We start from the raw sequence: 18966 nt of genomic DNA, 5'->3' as shown, positions 1-18966 counted from the left end.
TTCGTATAATGATGTAATTGACGATTTTGCACCAAAGAAGTTTAGAAAAGTCTGGTTTAAGATACACCTGTGCTTTTATGTGACCAAGCACTACCTCATAGCTACCATCACCTTCTTCAGGGATTTTTTGAAGCACAGGCATAACCTTCGATTCAATTATTCAAATTATCCAAGTTAATCCATGTGGAAAGTAGTATTTGTTTGATTTTATTTTATTTATTAATTTTTATTCTTTTGTTTGTGTGATAAAGGATTTTTTTCTATTCATGTTACTTTTTTGTATGTAAGAATATATAGATACAAATATACATTCTTGAATACAAGAGGATAATAATACTTGTGATACACACACACATACACATATATATACAGTGGAGAAAATAAATATTGAACGTGCCAACTTTTTTGTCATCACATATATTTCCAAAGATGCAATTCAGACAAAATTTCTACCAGACATTGAAAAGAAATCGCAACATTCAAGTCCATAAATAACGATTATGTGGAATTAAGTACGATAACACAGAAAAAACATATTGAACATGCTAACTGAGACTTATCTAATACTTAGTGGAGAAGCCTTTGTTTGCAATGACAGCTTCCAGAAGCTTCTTGTATGTTTTAACCAATCACCCACACTGCTCAGGTGAGATTTTGGCCCATTCCTCTGCACAGATTGTCTTTAAATCTTGAATATTCTTTGGTGCCCTCTGGTGAACCCCTTTCTTCAGTTTTTTCCACAAATGTTCAATTGGATTTAAGTCAGGTGACTGACTAGGCCATTCTTGAATTTCTTTTTTTGAAACCATTTAAGAGTCAACTTTGCCGTGTGCTTTGGATCGTTGTCCTGCTGGAAGGTCCAGCCACGTCTCATCTTCATCATCCTGGTGGATGGCAGCAGATTCATATCAAGAATTTCCCCATACATGGCTCCATTTATTGCTCCGTCAATTATGTGAAGTTTGCCAACACCATGAGATGAGAAACGACCCCATGCCATGATGCTTCCACCTCCAGACTTCACTGTTGGTGTAGTGTTCTTTGGCTGATGTGCAGTGCCATTTCTCTTCCAAACATGGTCTGTAGTATGACAGCCCAAAAGTTCAATTTTGGTCTCATCTGACCAGACAACATTCTCTCAGTATTCTACAGGCTTCAACATGCCTTTTCTTGAGGAATGGAGTCTTGCAGGCTGAGCGTCATAGGCTATGGTGGTGGAGTGCATTGCCTGTTGTTTTCTCTATAATAATTGTACCTGATGCCTCCAAGTCTTTCTGGAGCACTTTCAGGGTGGTCCTTGGCTATGTTGAGTTCTCTTCTATCTTTCTGACTCCCTGTTCAGAAATCTTGCAAGGAGCTCCTGTGCGTGGCCTGTTGATGGTAAGGTGGTGCTTCTTACACTTGCAAATAATGGCCCCAACGGTGCTGACTGGAATATTCAAGTGCTTTGATATAAGTCTGTAACCAGTTACATTCTGATGCTGAGCAACAATCAGGTTGTGAATGTCTTCAGAGAGCTCTTTGCCTTTACCCATCATGAGGTATGTCGCATTTAACTGCTTGGTGAAAAAACGAACTTTTGTATAGGACCATCAATTTGCTCTAGCCCAGCTGATGTTGGTTTGCATTAATTGGAAGTTCAAATAATAATTACTGACAGATTTCAGGTAGTATGGTGCATTTCCTTGCCAGAGTATACAGTCTTTCCATGGTGTGTTCAATACTTTTTTCCTGTGTTATTGTACTTAATTCCTTATCATCATTATTTATGGACTTGAATGTCATAATATCTTTTCATGTGTAGATTACTTGAGTTAATACCAATGTCTGGAAGAAATTTCATTTGAATTGCAGCTTTGGAAATAAATGTAATAAGAGAGATGTTGACGCGTTCAATACTTACTTTCCCGACTGTATATCAATCTATCTGTCTATCTGTCTCTCTCTCTCTCTCTCTCTCTTCTCTCTCTTTCTCGCTCTCTCTCTCTACACACACACACACACACACACACACACACACACACACATATATATATATATATATATATATATATATATATATATATATATATATATATATATATATATATATATATATATATATATATATATATATATATTTGTTGTCTGTAATTTTTCCGGACAGTTTTCACAACTCAATCAATAAAATGAATATTTTAACAAATTTCAAAGCTAATATATTACAATTCTTCAAAAATAGAATACAATATTTCTTTGTGAAATGTCTAATTTTTATCCAATTGTTTCCAAAGTTAATATTTCACAAAACATAAAGTTAACAAATTAGTGTGTTTTTATATCAGTTTCTAACTCAATATACTTTATTTTTTACAAAACACTCTGTGTTTTGGGTGGGACTACACTGTTTCGGTTGTTATCAGTACCCAGTTCCCAAATGTAGGTTATGCCTATGGTGAGAAAATCATGACCAAAACATTACCAGATGTTTCGGTCATGTCTGTTTTGGTTGTGACATTTTTAGCTAATTCTTTGCATAACAACAGTATGCTAGCAAGCACATGACTAGTAAGCATACTTTGAAGATTTGTTCTCACAGAAAAACACAATATGTTGATAAAAATCCCAAGATTTTTACCCAAATTCAAGTAAACATATGTACGATCGTGACATGTTTTAATGTAACACACTGATTTTCAGACTTAAGAAGCCATTTATTTCAGAAAATAATAGCAATCCGCAATTTACCATGTCATCATCAGGTGCAGGACTTCAGAGTGCTCCCCCCTCTCAAAGATTTAGGGGTGTGGCTAAAATCCAGACTCAACCAATGAATTCAAACTGTTGTGTTTCGGCTGTGACATGAAATTGGGGACACTATTTTTCAGCATATAAAAAGTAATTTAAATTCTATGCCCACAATGGATCTAAATCTTTCAACTCATTTTTAGACTTAATAACAAATATCTGTTTAATCACACTTTATAAAAAAATCTAAAAAATATTTCTGGTGTTGTTTACACGAATTAAATTTTAGAGGTCTGAGCAGGGGACAGTTTCTTCCCAAAAGAAAGTAGGACTATCCTAAAAATAAAAGATGTTTTTTTTATATTTTTAGCTTATCTCTATGTCATTTAAATGTTTTGTGTTTAAATAGTTATATGTATATATATATATATATATATATATATTTTTTTTTTTTTTTTCGTTGCTGCCCAAGTAGCTGCCTGTTGCAGTAGCTCTCTAGTCTTTGTCTGTTTCTTGTAATTTTTTCGTCTCTTTTTCGTAATCTTTGTATTTGGAGTGGATCATCACTTTGTATAGTTCATTGTTGGTCATGGACACCAAACGTTTTGTGGCTTCGGCAATGTTTTTGCTGCTTTTCTCCTGTGTTTGTCTGGAAACCCTGCATGTAACCATGGCTGCATTGTTTGCATGTGGGGTTGGCTGTTGGCGGCCTGTGGCGTGTAGATGCTGGACAGTGTGGGGCTTAGTGGTTTCCCTAGAGGTGGGGGGACTAGGTGGGGACAACGTGCTGGTTCTCGGGTGTGGGCTGGGAGGTGGCGGCATGGACCTGTCCTTCCGTCCATCGTTGTTGTGAGCGTGGGGTCTGTCTCCAGTGGGGTGGATGAGCTGGCCGAGCTGGCCGTGCTAGCCCTGCGGTGAGGGGCTGCCAGGGGGCGGAGTGGCGTCGTGGTGTTCGCAGGCGTGGCTGACGGGGCTGGCGTCGGGCGCCGGCGCCACGCTGGAGGGGCTTCGCCTGCTGTGGGTAGACGGGATCCGGGGGACGGAGACTGAGCTGACTCCTGGGGAGGCTCAGTCCTGGACCCTGTGGAGGTGGAGACTGGCTGGGCTGGAGAGTGGTGGAGGGGCTGTCGTCATCTATTTTCTTGAGGACCTTTTTGCACTTTCTATACACTTTCTTACTTTTGTTTTCTTAAATGCTGCTGTGGCTCTTGAATTTCCCCTCGGGGATAAATGAAGTATTTTCTATTCTATTCTGTTCAACATATATATATATATATATATATATATATATATATATATATATATATATATATATATATATATATATATATATATATATATCACCTGTTTCGCAAAGCTTTTAACTGAAACTAACAAACCCTGGTTGTGACTTTTCTTTTTCTCTCGGTTTGCCTTGTCTTCTTTTTCTATGCATGTATTTTACTGTTATTTCATTGTTTGTATCCGTTTTTAAACTTGCTCTTTATACTTCTTTTACCTTGTTAAGCGTCTTTGAGTTTTTTAAAAGAAATAGAATAACAGTAGAATATTAGAAAATCATTGCCTGGTCAGATGAGTCTTGGATCCCGTTTACACAACAACGTTTCATCTGAAAATGCTGAAACGCAGTGAAAAAAATCAGCATTTACACGGAAACACCGAGAGACTGGAAACCCGAGGGACTGAAAATGCCAAGGTAGCATGCCTGGCCTGCAGGTGGTACTATAATTGTCTTGTCCAGAAGCAGCTTTTGGTAGATTTCCACCAAAGTAGAGTTGAGCTGATCATCTGGTGTATTGGGTAATACTAAGTGCAAAAGTGGAGCAACAGATGCTCATTTTGTATGAAGACAGTCAGCAGATACAGCAGATTGAGCAGCACAAGCACAACACGGTAGTTTGCAATGATTGTAGCAACGGTACTGTTGTCCTGTTGTATTCGCTCGCGTGAAGCGGAGTGTGACGTCAGCGTTTCCACTGAAAACGCCGGCTTACTGTTTACATGGCATCAGTGTCGGCAGCGTTTCATTAAAATCCCACTCTGGAGACCGTTTTCAAAAGTTTGCGTTTTGGGTCGGCTGAAACATGATAACGTGCCATGTCATAAAGCTGGAATAATCTCAGACTGGTTTCTTGAACATGAAAATGAATTCTCTGTGCTCAAATGGCCTCCACTGTCCCCAGATCTCAATCCAATAGAGCACCTTTGGTATGTGGTGGAACGAGAGATTGGCATCATGGATGCATATATGCCTAGGGAGCAAAAGTAGCCATAACCGCCCCTGGTTTCTGCCCTAAGCAGTTTGGTGAGAACAAGGACAATAAGTGGTTTTTCCACCTCTCTTGAACCATTTGGAAATGTTCTCTGTTTGCTTATAGTTTTCTGCCCCAAAGAAATGTTTTTAAAACCAACAAAGGAGAAACTTGCCCTCTGTAAATATTTAATACAACTACATTTCCATAAACACAGAAAACAAAGCAATGAAATCTCTGTCATATCAGGTGTCATTAACATGCAAAGGGGATGCCTACCTTTCTATCTTTTATGTCTTTTTGTCTCCTGCAGTTCTTGAAGCAGTCTGTTTTAATTGGCCGAGCAGGACTCTGGCAGATAAAAATAGCCAGACACCCTCCACTCCGTGCCAACTGGGATTTGAGCTTCTGGGGTACTTGTGATGCATTTTCATGAATACCAAATCAGGGTTCTGCAAGGCTCTAGAGCACTTGAGAATTCTTCTTTTTCTAACACCTCTTTTTATAGATCTGCTCTGCTTTGTGAACATCTATATCACCTATGTGTGAGAGCACAGTGATGCAGGATGCCGCTTGAATGCAGAACACTGCTGGTTTAATGAGGAGCATGCTGTCGGAGGAGAGATTGCTAAAATGGAAACATTTGTAGTAGGTCTGAGCTGCTGAGGGGTTTTAAAGCATGATGGGAGTTCAGCCCACACTGTAATCAGCGGCACACACAGCTGAGGAATGTACACAGATAACACCCGTGCCTCATTCTGCACAGTGTCGAGTACACCAAGGAAAGCCAACACAGACACACAGAAACACACACACACAGAAACACACAGACACAGACACAGACACAGACACACACACACTAGGGCTGGACAATTAATTGGATTTTAATCGTGATTTCAATTTTGTCATCTGACAATCATAAAAACAATATAATCGAAGAAAAACAAGTAATATGCCGCACAGTGTAGATGTATGCAAGTTCCTGTGCTTCATAGCTCTTCTGTGTTCCATGTGCAGCCACAGCGAGTGTGTGTGACTTATGTATATCAATAATACTGTATGTGCCACTTGCTGGTTCTTTAAAGTTGTGTTTAAATCAGTACTGAGGTTTTTTGAATAAATTAATAATTGTGTATATTAATTGTGATTTCAATATCACTTAAAATAATCGGGATTCTTATTTTTACCATAATCGCCCAGCCCTAACACACACACACACACACACACACACACACACACACACAAACACACACACACACACACACACACACACACACACACACACACACACACACACACACACACACACACACACACACACACACACACACACACACACACGCACACTGTGTTAGAGAAATATTGTTTTTGCCATAACAAACTTAAAACAGGTAAATATAAAAACCAAACTGCTACTGGGTTTCTGTTTACTTACTGATGCAGGACAGCAGATCGTTGAACCTCTCTTTGGGGAAAAGTGGGTTCTCCAGACCTCGGAAATAAAGTTTAAGCACACCTGCCACTGAGTTGATGTCATGATTATTCTCCTCATCTGTCAGAGGGTCGTTCCCTGAATCACAAATAGGTCTATTAGACACTGTCATGTTAAAAAACGCACCACAGGTCATGAAGAAATGGTGAATTTCACAGGATGCCACATCCTAGAAAAGATGTGCTCAGGATGTAAAAAAGAAAACATTAAGAAGTGAAGTTATTCAAAAGACTCTGTACCTCTTTCGAATGAGTTCTTGATGTCATTAACCTCCAGCTGGGATCCAGATACCCGGAATATTCCTTGATGCTGCAAGCCTGGGCAGGTAAAGTCAGAAGCAGGGCAAGGAGAAACAGCAGTCACAGTGAGCAGAATAAAAGAGAATAAAGCAGCTTTAGCTTTTGGTTCTGTTGTTAAGCTTCTTCACTTCTCTAATCAACCATTATTAATAAGTTAGGGACACAGCAATCAGGCTGAATGCTAGTTTCCTCCAGCTAGGATTAGGACTTAAGACGAGAGGTCAGGGGTCAGGAGGAGCTGAGATTAGTCAGCAGTTTGTCTCTTTAAGATTTCTCTTTGTATGGCTGTTAGCTGCGGCCAACAAGCTCACATTACTGTCACATCTTTACAACTTAGAGATTTAATGCCTTCACAGTGTCCTTTCAGTCTTGTGTAAATTCTGAAAGTCAACACGAGCTGCAGACAGAGCTATCTGTTCGTTTTGGGAGCTAGGTAGAAATAGCTGTAAAATAAACAGAATCTGCCTCTTCCAATGACTACCTCTGGAGTTAAACACGGTGATATAAGAACACGGTACACGCCCAAACAATCAAGAGCGTGGAATCACTCCAGCTCAAAGACTGTCAAACAGTCGTCATCTTACCGTACAGATTGATGTAACGGATGCAGCTTTCAACCACACGGGGAATTGCTTGTCCAGAGTCCTTCAAAGGCGAAGTGAACACAAAAAGTCAGACCAGTGGATATATATTTAGCTGTTGGATCTCATGATCATAGCCAGAGCCTGACAGACACTACCAGACAGAAACTCCTCTAATACTGATGTAATACTGAGTAGATTTCATTCAGCTGAGAGCCGTAGTTGAGCTTTAGAACATTATGGTCTTCAACAGAATTTGAAGAATGGAAACAGAAAACTTTCATTTAAAGATCTGACAAATTATTTGTCATGTTAGTTTCCTGAAAATCTTGGTATAAAGGGCTGCACTGTTGTCACTCAATAGCAAAAATGATCAAACTAGTTGAATTTTTTTAATTTTTCTGCAGCATCAGGCATGTCTGATAGAGTGCAGGATTTTAAGACCAAGCCTAGCCAAGACCAAGACCATCAGCCAGACGTTGTGCTGAAATTCAAAGAGCTTATTTCAAAGCAAAAAGGGAAACTGATAAGAGGTCAGATCATACACATAGTGCAACTGCACAGCGGTAGATCCACTTTAAACAACATCATCCAGACAAGATTCCTGAAAGCATGGCACTTTTCTGCCTGCTGAAAACTGCACATAACCTGGTCCTGATGAGGTGATGTAGCCCTGTAAAAAAGGAACCGGCTGCCGGTGTGCCTCAGGGGCGTGATGTGCACACCCTCTATTCTGTTGAGATTATTAGGGTCCTCGCCCCAAGGGTTCCCTCGCCCTGTGAGCTAGGGACACTGGTGTTCTTCATCTGTTTCTTTCTTATTATTTTGTACACCACTAAATTGCTTATTAGACACCCTGAACATGCTCAAAAACTAACCAAAATAGACACACTCATTATGATGGCCAAAAGTTTTCATATGATACCAAACTTTACCCCCAACATCCCATGATTTGTTCTGTAGTGCCACCTAGGCATACTAAAATGCCTCTAGTTTCCAGTAGGAATTTTGTACGGTGATCAAACCGATGTCAAAACATCTTTCTTATTGGAAACAAAAAAAGCATACACCAGTGTCCCTGACCTATTTCCAACAAGAAGCCGGCTATTTGCCTTACAAAAACTTTATTCCAAAGTTATCTCCCTCAAAACCACAAGTGCTAATGCCTTGAAATTCTCTTACATGTAAGACTCAACCCTGCTTTACAAAAGTTGTGCAGGACTTTGACGTTACGGACCTGGTTTTCGAATGGCGAGCCCTCAAAGTCGGTGAACTCATAAGAAACCCTCTCAGCTCCCTCATTAACAATGAATGGGACTAAATTTTGAGGCTGCAGGATTTTGGCTTCTACACAAAAACTGCAAGTCCAACCGCTTTAAAAGTGACATGTGTGGGTCCTGACAAAATTTCCTACAGAAATATCACATTTTTTACAGGGATTAAGTCAACATTCTGGCCTGTATGATGAGTGCAAAATTCTGTCCTTTTATTCCTCGGTGCAGCTGCTGCAGTTCTTTGATGATACACACTCATTAGTAGTAGAGTGCAGCTGGTTATGTGACTCACTGAAGGAGGGAAATGCTATGTTTTCACACACACAGAGCTAAAATTCTGCCATCTATAAACAGTTGTTTCTAAAACTTTTGTGAATTTTACTCCCTCTGCAGCACTTTTGTGATCATGTCACACTCTAATATGGAGTTCAGTGCAGCTGGTTATGTGACTCACTGAAGGAGGGAAAATACTATGTTTTTTTCACACACACACATTAAAAAGGAATCAAACCTTGACAGTAAAGGTAAAAGCGGCTTCACAGACTGGCAGGAAGGACTAGCGAGAGCTTAAAAACCCATCCAACACTCCTTCCTGCTTTTTTTAGACACACTTAGTGAACATTGTGCCATCTATCAGCACTTGTTTGTAGAACTTTTCAAGCTCTGCAGCAGTTGTGATCATATCACAAACTCATTAGGGGCTCAGTGTAGCTGCTCATGTCAATAAATCAAGGGGGAAAATGGTGTTTTTAACACACACATTATGAATGTACTATATACAATACATACATGACCCCCAACATTCCATAATTTCCTCTCTAGCGCTACCCAGCCACACTAAAACGCCTCTAGTTTCCAGTAAGAATGTCGTACGGAGATCAAAGTGTTTGTCTCATTCAGATGCAAACTTCATTCACACACACCCCTGACCTATCCTATAACCTGTGACATGGATGATTCCTGACAAATAAAACAGGCGTGACGGACCGCCACGAGGGACCGGCAACAGGGCGGGAGGGCGAAAAGGACGAGAGGGCGAGAGGGCAAGAGGGCGATGTGGCGAGGACCCAGCCAACGCTGCTTGCAGCTTTAATTTACACAATTTTTGCATTTACAACTTGGCTCCAGGAAAAATGTTTGACTGTGTTGAATGAAATGAAGTTTTCTGTCCAGACTGGAATCACTACATGTCAGTCTTTTTGGAGAGCGAACAAAATATCACAGAAAACTTTAAAGTTGGAATGTTCTCCATACTAAACGTGACACATAATTGGTCAAGGCCGATTGTCTGATTTCTGGTGTCCAGATATGAATAGTATTTTCCTCTCTGCTGGGTCAGTTAGGCTCTGACATGAAGTGGTAACAGTAATTCAAATGCTTCATCAACATGCACACTCAAAGTGAAAGAAGTCTGGACACAAGGTAAGGGATAATCTCCCTGAGATGGACTGAGCTGACACTTTGATCTTAAGACCCTTATCACTCTACTGATGGCATAACGGGCCTAAAAAAAACAACTGTCTGACACTTTCCAATCTGCCTCCAGTGCTGCAAAGTAAACTTTATAGTATTTTGTTGTGCACCAGCTTATCTACAGAGGCACACAATAGGTATGAGACAAACGTCTCCTCAGAGCAGACATTTCTTTCTGCTCTTAATCGTGGACAGCTCTGTGTTGTTCACTGCCAGCTGCTCCTATGGCTTGGCACAGTGTAGGGACTCAGGACATGCTTTTAATGATACACTGGATTGGTTTACAGCGCCCAGGAGAACACACTCGGTCCAAACACAGCAGCCATGCCAAAATCATCTATGGTTTTAGAGTGGAGCTGTGAGGGAGCGTGAGGACAGGGTCTGGTGCTGCACCTGTCAAAGAAGTGCCAGTTCAGTCCATCTCCAACTGAAGATAAAGAAAACATGAGATAAAAACATTAAAGTGAGGACAGAGGACTGAAGTGAGTGCAGCCAAGCAGCACGGACCCCTCAGAGTGTTTGAAGGCATCTACCTGATGTCGAACGTGTGAGTTCCTTCGTCCACGGCTACAGAGAAGAGTTGCAAAGGGCCACAGATGGACGGATAGAGAGACACAGAAAGAGAGAGAAAAGCAAGACCCAGGTTAGGACCACAGCAGCTGCCCACCAAAGCTTTTTCTGAGAGCTAACCCTCATTTGTGCTAGCATTGAACCCTGAGGTGAACAGACCAATGGATATTTATAATTAGCTGTTTGTCAGGAGATGGACAGAGCCACCAGAGAGAAGGCAGGAGGAGAGAGGCAGCACACCTCATCAGTCTGACATCTGCTCCCTGACTGTCATTTATCCTGCTGTTTTCTCTGCACCGCTCTACATGAGTAGGAGGAGAAGGAGAGAAATGTGTGCCGGAGCAGCTAGGTGATGCCAGTTCAGCAGTTAGTCAGGACAGTTGACTGAGACAAACATTTATCCCCTGGTATGCTGCTCCTCTCCTGAAGCTCTTCAGATCAATCAGTGCCACCCTGGTCTGGGAAGTTCAGGAACAAAGCTTCCTGACCCAAGAATCCATCATTCTACAGATTTACAGTTATTTCAGTTAAACGCTCTTGAGGTACCCACCAAAGAGACCAGAAAGCCAGAGCAGGACAGAAAAAAGGTAAGAGGGAGAGTGATTTTCAGGGGACCGGACTGGTGAATAGTACCTTGATGAACAACTCCAAATTGCCATCAAATAATCTAACATTAAAAATGGAACGGGGTCGAGCCCACCATGTGCTCGCTTGGCTTTTGAAAGTCCCATGAGAATGTCTAGAAGACAGAGAAGGCATCAGAAGGAGTTAAAAACACACGCTTCATGTCAAAGAGGGTTTAGACTCCTGATAACTTCATGTCCTTCAGGCTTCAACCCTTCCACTCCAGATGATTGACAGGGGGCTGGGGGTGTTTCCGATAAGACTGAATTCACCTTTTCTCTAAATCCGCTCTTTTCTTCCTCCATGAGGTACCACAGGACGCTGGCGCTGAGTGTGTCAGCATCCACCTGGTGACAGACTCTTAAGGGGTCTGACCCTCTGTGTGTTGGTGAATATTCAACTACATTCTTTTAAAACCCAGAGTGCATGTGAGGGTCCAAACTTCAGACTGACTTGTCCTTTAAAAATCTGACTCTAAGAATCTTCAAATTCTGTAGAAACTCAGAGGAGTCCATTTGTGAAGGGATGAAGAGACCCAATCCAGTTTGGCCTCCTGTGACCTCTCAGGCCTGGACTACACATATATGGATATTTTTTTGACTGGATATCTTTTTCCTTGTTTGAAAAAAAATCTCTGTCCACACCACAGAAACATCTCTGTCCATACAAAGAGGCAAAACTGAAAAAGATTGCCTCTGAAGCCTGCAACACCATGCCTGGCCGATAAGTGGCAGGTTAGCAAAATGTGAAAACCATAGAAGAAGAACATTATGAGCATGCGCAGTCAAAAACAGGAAGAAGAAGCAGTCAACAAAGTAAGGAGATGGTGAAAAAAATCAAATAAACTTGAGTCATTCGTGTGGACGGAAGATGAGGTGGACTGACAACAGCATCATTATTAACAACATTACATTCATTTGTAGAGCTGTAATAAGGGCAAAAAGTACAAAGAACACAAAAATAGCACAGTAAATGTCAGCCATCGTTCTTGTTGTCCGCAACCATTGCTACAGTGACTTGTTGCTAGGCGCTTGACATCATCGCGTCAACACCGGCTCCGTTTAACACTGCTATGCGGATCCAGTCAACCAGATATTCCTTTGTTTCTTCATTTTTTTATCCGTTTTAAAACATGCTACTTTATGTGGGTGAAATCACCGTGTTCGTGTGGTTGAGGGACCCAAGTGGACAGAAAAATGTGCGTAAAGGAATGTATCCATATTCGTGTGGTCCAGACCTTAAAAAGAATTCAGGGTGCCTGGTTCCCTCTGCTGCTCAGTACCGACAGAGTAAAGGCTGCAGCACACTGAAGCAGGTCCTCTCATCTTAATTTATGGCATCTTGAAAGAAATGAGACCTCATGTTGAGGTGATCCTGTCTGCACAATGTCTTCAAATAGGTTAAGTTTTCTGTGCCTCCTGTCTGACACAAATAGTGAAGATGCAGTGTATTTGTCACAGTCCAAAAATCAGGTCATCAAGGATTAATCTGAATCTGGTTATTTTCGCAACATATTTTAACTTGGATTGGTTATGGGTTATGGATTAAATCATGAAAGTTAGCAGCCCTTTAGGAAGTCAGTCATCATCCAATGTGAAGACTTCAGATCAATCTCATTACTAATTTTGCTATGAAATATCTTCTTCAATCCTCAACAAGAAAAAAAAAATCTATACAATGTAATATTTCAGTCTCTACAACCTTCCTTTCCCCCCTTGTCTCCCTCCTTCCCTTCTACTCCTCTTCACTCTTTCTTCCTTCCATCTCCTGGTCAGAATCACATCACTACACTTTCTGTCTCTGCTAAAATGAAAGTGGGCAGAGTAAAGGTGTGTCATGGTGTGTGTGTGTGTGTGTGTGTGTGTGTGTGTGTGTGTGTGTGTGTGTGTGTGTGTGTGTGTGTGTGTGTGTGTGTTAGGGCTGCACCATATTGGAAAAAACTGACATTGTAATTTTTGGGGGGTTTACATTATATATTGCATTATTAAACATAAAAGAATTTTGAATAGCTCTGTTTGGGAAGAATTTGGTTGACTCACAATGACACCATTGTATTCCTATAATACCGTTTAATCCGGGCTAAGGGGGTTGATCAGTGAATGATGAAGACTGCTGCATATGAAAGGGATCCAGGAGGCCATGTCTCTGTACAAAATAGAATAGGTTTCAATTTCAGTTGCTTTTTTTCCATTTCTCCAATAAATGGGAGAAATGCGATAGTCACATCACATGCGCAATGTGACTATTGCGCATGTGCATATTGCGATGGCGATGTTCAAACGATATATATATATATTGTGCAGGCCTAGTGTGTGTGTGTGTGTGTATGTGTGTGTGTGTGTGTGTGTGTGTGTGTGTGTGTGTGTGTGTGTGTGTGTGTGTGTGTGTGTGTGTGTGTGTGTGTGTGTGTGTGTGTGCGTGCGCGCGTCTGTTCTTTACCTTGTGGTCATATAGTCAGCTCTGTGGCCTGTAGGCAGAGAGAGACAGAAAGAGGAGAGGGTAAATGAGAAGACATGTCAGGACCTGCCTCTGGGGTCTCTGTGGTGTATTTTGCATTACCCAAACTGAAGCATTTGAAGCCTGCCATCTGTCACTACCTTAGGCCTTCTGAGCTACAACACAACACACACATACACTTAGACAAAACAGGGACTCTTGAGGTACACTCTATTATGAGTTCAAGGAGCTCATCGTTCCCTCATAGTCTGTGTGAGATCTGTGTATTAATTCATTTATAAAGTATGACTGAGCATTACAAGGTGAAGTGTTTTCCACAACCTAACCAATCACAAACGACATGTGCTTCCCCCAGTTCAGCTTTCAAGCTGATCTACAGGCCAGGATAACTGAATTAACTGTTCTGACTGAGACCACCATGATTGCTGGTTTGATCAGTGGCTGATGGGAAAGGACCTGAGGAGATCCCTAGGAAAGAACAAACAGAAAGTGGGTGATGACAGATTGCCACTGATGTAATACACTGCACTCCATTAAGGTGGGAGAAAACCAGTCAGTGTTGGAAAACAGGAGCTCAACACAGGAATAAAACAGAAGGTAAAGGAGTGGTGCGTAGAGGGCGCGGCTGTACCTTCACCAAGTGTCCTCTTCAGCACATCGTGTTTGGCCTGCAGCTTGGTGATGAGATTGCTGCCTTCAAGACACTCACGGAATTTCTGTGGAGTAGAGAATGATCACATAGCGTTCCAAACACAGCGCCCACTCTTGAGACGGATATCTGCGATAAGAAAGCCATGGGCAGACAACTCGTGGACGACTTTTGAAAACCTTTATCTGAGCAAGTCCATTTTTAGGCAGCAACAGTACCGCTGCTGGCTTATACAATGAAAAGGTCTTTGTAGAGCTAAAATCTGCCGATCAAAGATTTCAGAAGGGCTTGGTGCATGAACAAAGTTTAAAGTGACAGATAAAGCATTTTAAAGTCAAGAAAGTTCATGTCTTAAGATCTATGTCAGAGAGGTTTTCTGCTGAAGAATCTACTGTTAACATACCTCCAGCAAACATTTAAGCAATTGGGCATTTTCACTTCTTCAAACATCTAAGATCCTACAACCAGAAATTAAATAGCTTCCAGTGCAACAAGTCACGTCTGAAGTCTTCTCCCCATTATATGTCTTGCTCTCGTTCAGTAGAATCCTCCCTTACCATGAAGTAGAACTGCTCTGTTTCCTGCTGGTTGGCCCTCCTCTTGGCAATGCTGGGCTTGCTGAGGTACGTCTCCGACATGGTGGACTTGACAGACTCAGTGGACCTGCTGTGGTTGAAACACTCGGACACGTCATAGTCATCGATGGTCACCATATCCTGGATGGTGGTCAGTGTGGCCTCTGATGTCTTTTTGATCTGCAGACAGAAAGATAGATGGGGAAAAAGTTGTCAGAGCCAGAAGATCCTGCTGTATGGCCACAAGTCAAGTCTTCACAGAAAGCATCTTCTCAGATCCAGGCTAACTCTTCCACTGGTAGAACTGGTGCTACCAACTTTCTCAGCTGGTCCCACCAGCTCATGGTTTGGTCACACTCTTGGTTTTTCTATGAGGGGTACAACACAAGCATGCAAACTTATGAATATTTTTCTTAAATGGACCACTACCAGTACTTGGACCAACACTTATAAAGTGCTTTTCTGGTCTTTCTGACTCAAAGCATTTTACACTGCTTGTCTTATTCACACTCACATTCACTGATGGCAGAGGCTTCTATTGTTTTTACTGTCACTTCTTAACTAACACATTTACACCCATCAGTGGGTTCAGTGCCTTGCTCAAGGACACTTTGGCATGTGACTGCAGGATCTGGAATTGAACCCCTGACCTTCAAAATGGAGAGGCAACGACTTCACCACAGAGCCACTGAGCCACTGAGCCATAGCTGCCCAATGGGCATACTGTAGTTTTCTATGAAGAAAAGATTGACACTAACTCGAGTTGACAGCTGCTAAATATATACTGTAAATACTGTAAATACTGTGAATATGAAGTTTGCCTGGCTGACAAAACAGATTATTGTTTTTTAAGGTTTTTGAAAGAAGACATTATGTGCAAAAGGGCAACCCTTCTCCTCCATTTCTGCAGCAGACCCAATTTTCTGTAGGTTTGGTAGGCGGGAATCAGGTTACCCTGCATACTAATTATCCCACCCCCCTCCTCCACTTATAGGCAAACCTTGGACACCCCCTGTTAATAATGCCCCTGCTCTCTGAAGAGACAAGGCTGGGCAAGTTCCTTTGTCATTCTCTGGCAACCTCAGACACTTTTCTACCATTTTAAGGACTCATTTTCTTAACATTTCATTTCCTGTGCGTCTATAAGATTGTAGGTAGTTCCTTCATCACTTGTTTTATAGTTCATCAGGTTGTTTACTGCAGCTCATGCAAATTACAGTCATTCACCTGGATTTCTGTTGGTTTTATAGTCTTTTGTTTCGTCAAACATGTAATGTTTGATCACGTCCTCAGTTTTCACAGCAATTGCAGTACAAACTGTTGTGTTCTATTTTGTTTATATATAGTCATTTCAGTTTCAAGTCTTGTCACACAGACACAGACACAGACACACAGACACAGACACACAGACACACACACACACACACACACACACACACACACACACACACACACACACACACACACACACACACACACACACACACACACACACATACAAAGGCTTTGATGTGCCTCCCTGAGATTTGTCTGAGGAAAACAGCTTCTCTGCAGTGAGATGCTATTATTCTGCCTGAGTTTGGTGTGGAGAGAGCTAAATGAGATTCACATGCTTCCATTATTACATCTGGAACAAAGACAGAGCATGCTGACTGAGGCGCTAAAATGAGCAATGTCTCAAGTAAGAGCAGCCTGGATATTTCAGCTCTGCTTTCTGCAGGGCGTGGGCCAGTACATCTGAGTTGCCCCTGATTCTTCAGTGAGAGTGAGAGCTGATTTATCCATACGCTGCACTCTGCCCACTAACATTGCAGAGTAAATTATTCAGCAATGTTTTCTTTTACTTTTTCACAGAAGGCATAGAGGGAGGAAACAGCTGCACTCCTTTGAGACACAGCTGTGCAGCCTTTTCCTAGAGAAACAAAGACACAAAGACACACCCCCCTTTGCTCTCCTGCACATTTGACATCACTAAGAAACCAAACCACAAGGGAAATTAGGAAAGCCAAGGCAAATTACTTTCTCGAAATAATAGAGAATTCTAAAGGAAACCCCATAATCATATGGCAAGAAATTAAGGAACTTATTTGACAAAATAATGTAAGAAAACAGATCGAATCAAGAATCGATGGTAACATAATAATAAAAAAAACGCCTGTGGTGGCTGAATCTTTTAATGAGTACTTTGTTGATTCTGTAGCTTGCATTGCCAGCAGCTTTACAAACCCTCATATTTACACCATTACTGCTCCAAACCCAGAGCAAAATAGCTTTAACCTTGAAAAAGTGACAGAATCACAAGTGCAAAAAGTAACTGATTCACTCAAAACCAAAAAATCTAGAGATGTGTATGAGATGGACTCTGCTATGCTCAAGGACTTGTGCCCTCTGGTGAAGAAACAGATAACTCACATTGCAAATATCTCACTTTCAGAGAGCCAGGGTGGTTTCCCAGAACATTGGAAATTAGCTGCTATTGTTCCCATCTTCAAAAGTGGCGACCCTGAATCTGTATTGAACTACCGGTCCATAAGTATACTTCCCCTCATATCTAAGGTAATTGAAAAATTGGTTGCAGAACAAATAATCTCTTATCTTGATACCAATCAACTTCTACATCCTATGTAGCATGGCTTTAGGGCCAATCACTCTACAGAAACTGCAACTGTTTACTTTGCAGAGAGGGTCAAATCCTTGATCGACCAAGGTGGCATGGTTGGTGCTGTCTTTCTTGACCTTAGGAAAGCGTTTGACACTGTCAATCATCATGTCTTACTGGCTAAATCAAGTCAATTTTATTTTTGTATATCCACATCTACTTGGTTTAAATCATATCTTTCCAATTGAACTCAGTGTGTTAAAATCCATAATTCAATGTCCAGCTATAAAAACCTTACGTCGGGTGTTCCACAAGGATCAGTCCTAGGCACACTCCTCTTTAGTCTTTACATCAATGATCTCCCGTCTGTGCACCAGGACTGCGAAGTCCTCATGTGCGCTGATGACACAGTCATTTTTGTAAAAGGTAGAAACCACACAGAAGCTGCAACACTACTCACAAAAACCATGGTCACAGTAAGTGAGTGGCTGAACAACTGTTTACAACTTAACACTAAAACAGTTGCAATGTTATTTGACAAAACAAAAAAAGCGCATGTAGAACCTGAAGTGTTAATTGCTGGAAAAGAGAATTCAAATTGTAAAGGAATACAAATACTTAGGCATTGTGATTGACTGTAATCTCACAAAGAAAAAATCATGTTTCCAAGATCTGTAAAAATGTAAGGTTTGCTTTGGCAAATTTCCGGCATCTTAGAAAGCACATGACCACCAAAGCTGCAAAAATGTACATGTTTTCTCTTATACTACCCCACATAAACTACTGCTTACCCACCTGGTTCACTGCTTACAGCACTACCTTCACACAGGTCATGTCTCTATATAAACAAGCTCTTAAAGTCTTGGATAAAAAATCTAGAGCATACCATCACTGCACTATATTACAAAATATAGGCTGTTAAGCTGGGAGAATCTCATTATTTTTAAAAATTGTTGTCTAATGTTTCGGATTCATCAGCGCACTGCACCCCCACGACTCTGCAACCTAATACACTTTCGTTCCACAACAACCACTGAAACTAGAGGAACAGTGAGAGGTGACTGTAAAATCCCTCTCTGTAAGAGTTCATTTGGACAGTCTGTGTTCTCCTACAAGACAGCCCAAGAGTGGAATAAGATCCCACAAAGCATCAGAGAGTCCAACTCTTACCTCTCCTTCAAAAGCAAACTTAAGAACTGGCCAATCGATAACCAAAGATGTGAACATTGAAACCTACAGCCCCTAGAGCCAGAGTTTGTTTTACTTTTCCCCGATCCTGAGCTTTGTGTATGACAGTAACTGAATGTATGATATATGTGAGGTAGTAACTTAGCGTATTAAACATGTAAATTATTTTCATATGTAATGAGAGAGTATGAGACTGAGTCACAGAG

General features: G+C 41.2%; 1 protein-coding gene across 1 annotated transcript in view; it reads right to left on the bottom strand.

Annotated features, from left to right (window-relative positions):
- The window catches only part of LOC141786431 (SLIT-ROBO Rho GTPase-activating protein 1-like), a 74241-nt gene extending 56502 nt beyond the window's left edge, over positions 1 to 17739 (bottom strand). Inside the window, exons 1-8 of the mRNA XM_074665075.1 lie at positions 17647 to 17739; positions 14956 to 15153; positions 14381 to 14465; positions 13732 to 13759; positions 10632 to 10665; positions 7355 to 7415; positions 6711 to 6788; positions 6415 to 6549 (exon numbers count right to left, since the gene is read on the bottom strand). Coding sequence (XP_074521176.1) covers positions 6415 to 6549; positions 6711 to 6788; positions 7355 to 7415; positions 10632 to 10665; positions 13732 to 13759; positions 14381 to 14465; positions 14956 to 15153; positions 17647 to 17739 — 712 coding nt within the window. The remainder of the gene's footprint in view (positions 1 to 6414; positions 6550 to 6710; positions 6789 to 7354; positions 7416 to 10631; positions 10666 to 13731; positions 13760 to 14380; positions 14466 to 14955; positions 15154 to 17646) is intronic.
- Between the last annotated feature and the right edge of the window lie 1227 nt (positions 17740 to 18966).

The sequence above is a fragment of the Halichoeres trimaculatus genome, unplaced genomic scaffold (genome assembly GCF_033239565.1).
Source record: "Halichoeres trimaculatus isolate MK-OKI-2021-1 unplaced genomic scaffold, fHalTri1.1 fHalTri1_scaffold_28, whole genome shotgun sequence".
NCBI lineage: Eukaryota > Metazoa > Chordata > Actinopteri > Labriformes > Labridae > Halichoeres > Halichoeres trimaculatus.
The sequence above is the reverse complement of the archived record's forward strand: the minus strand, read 5'-3'. Positions and strand labels throughout refer to the sequence as shown.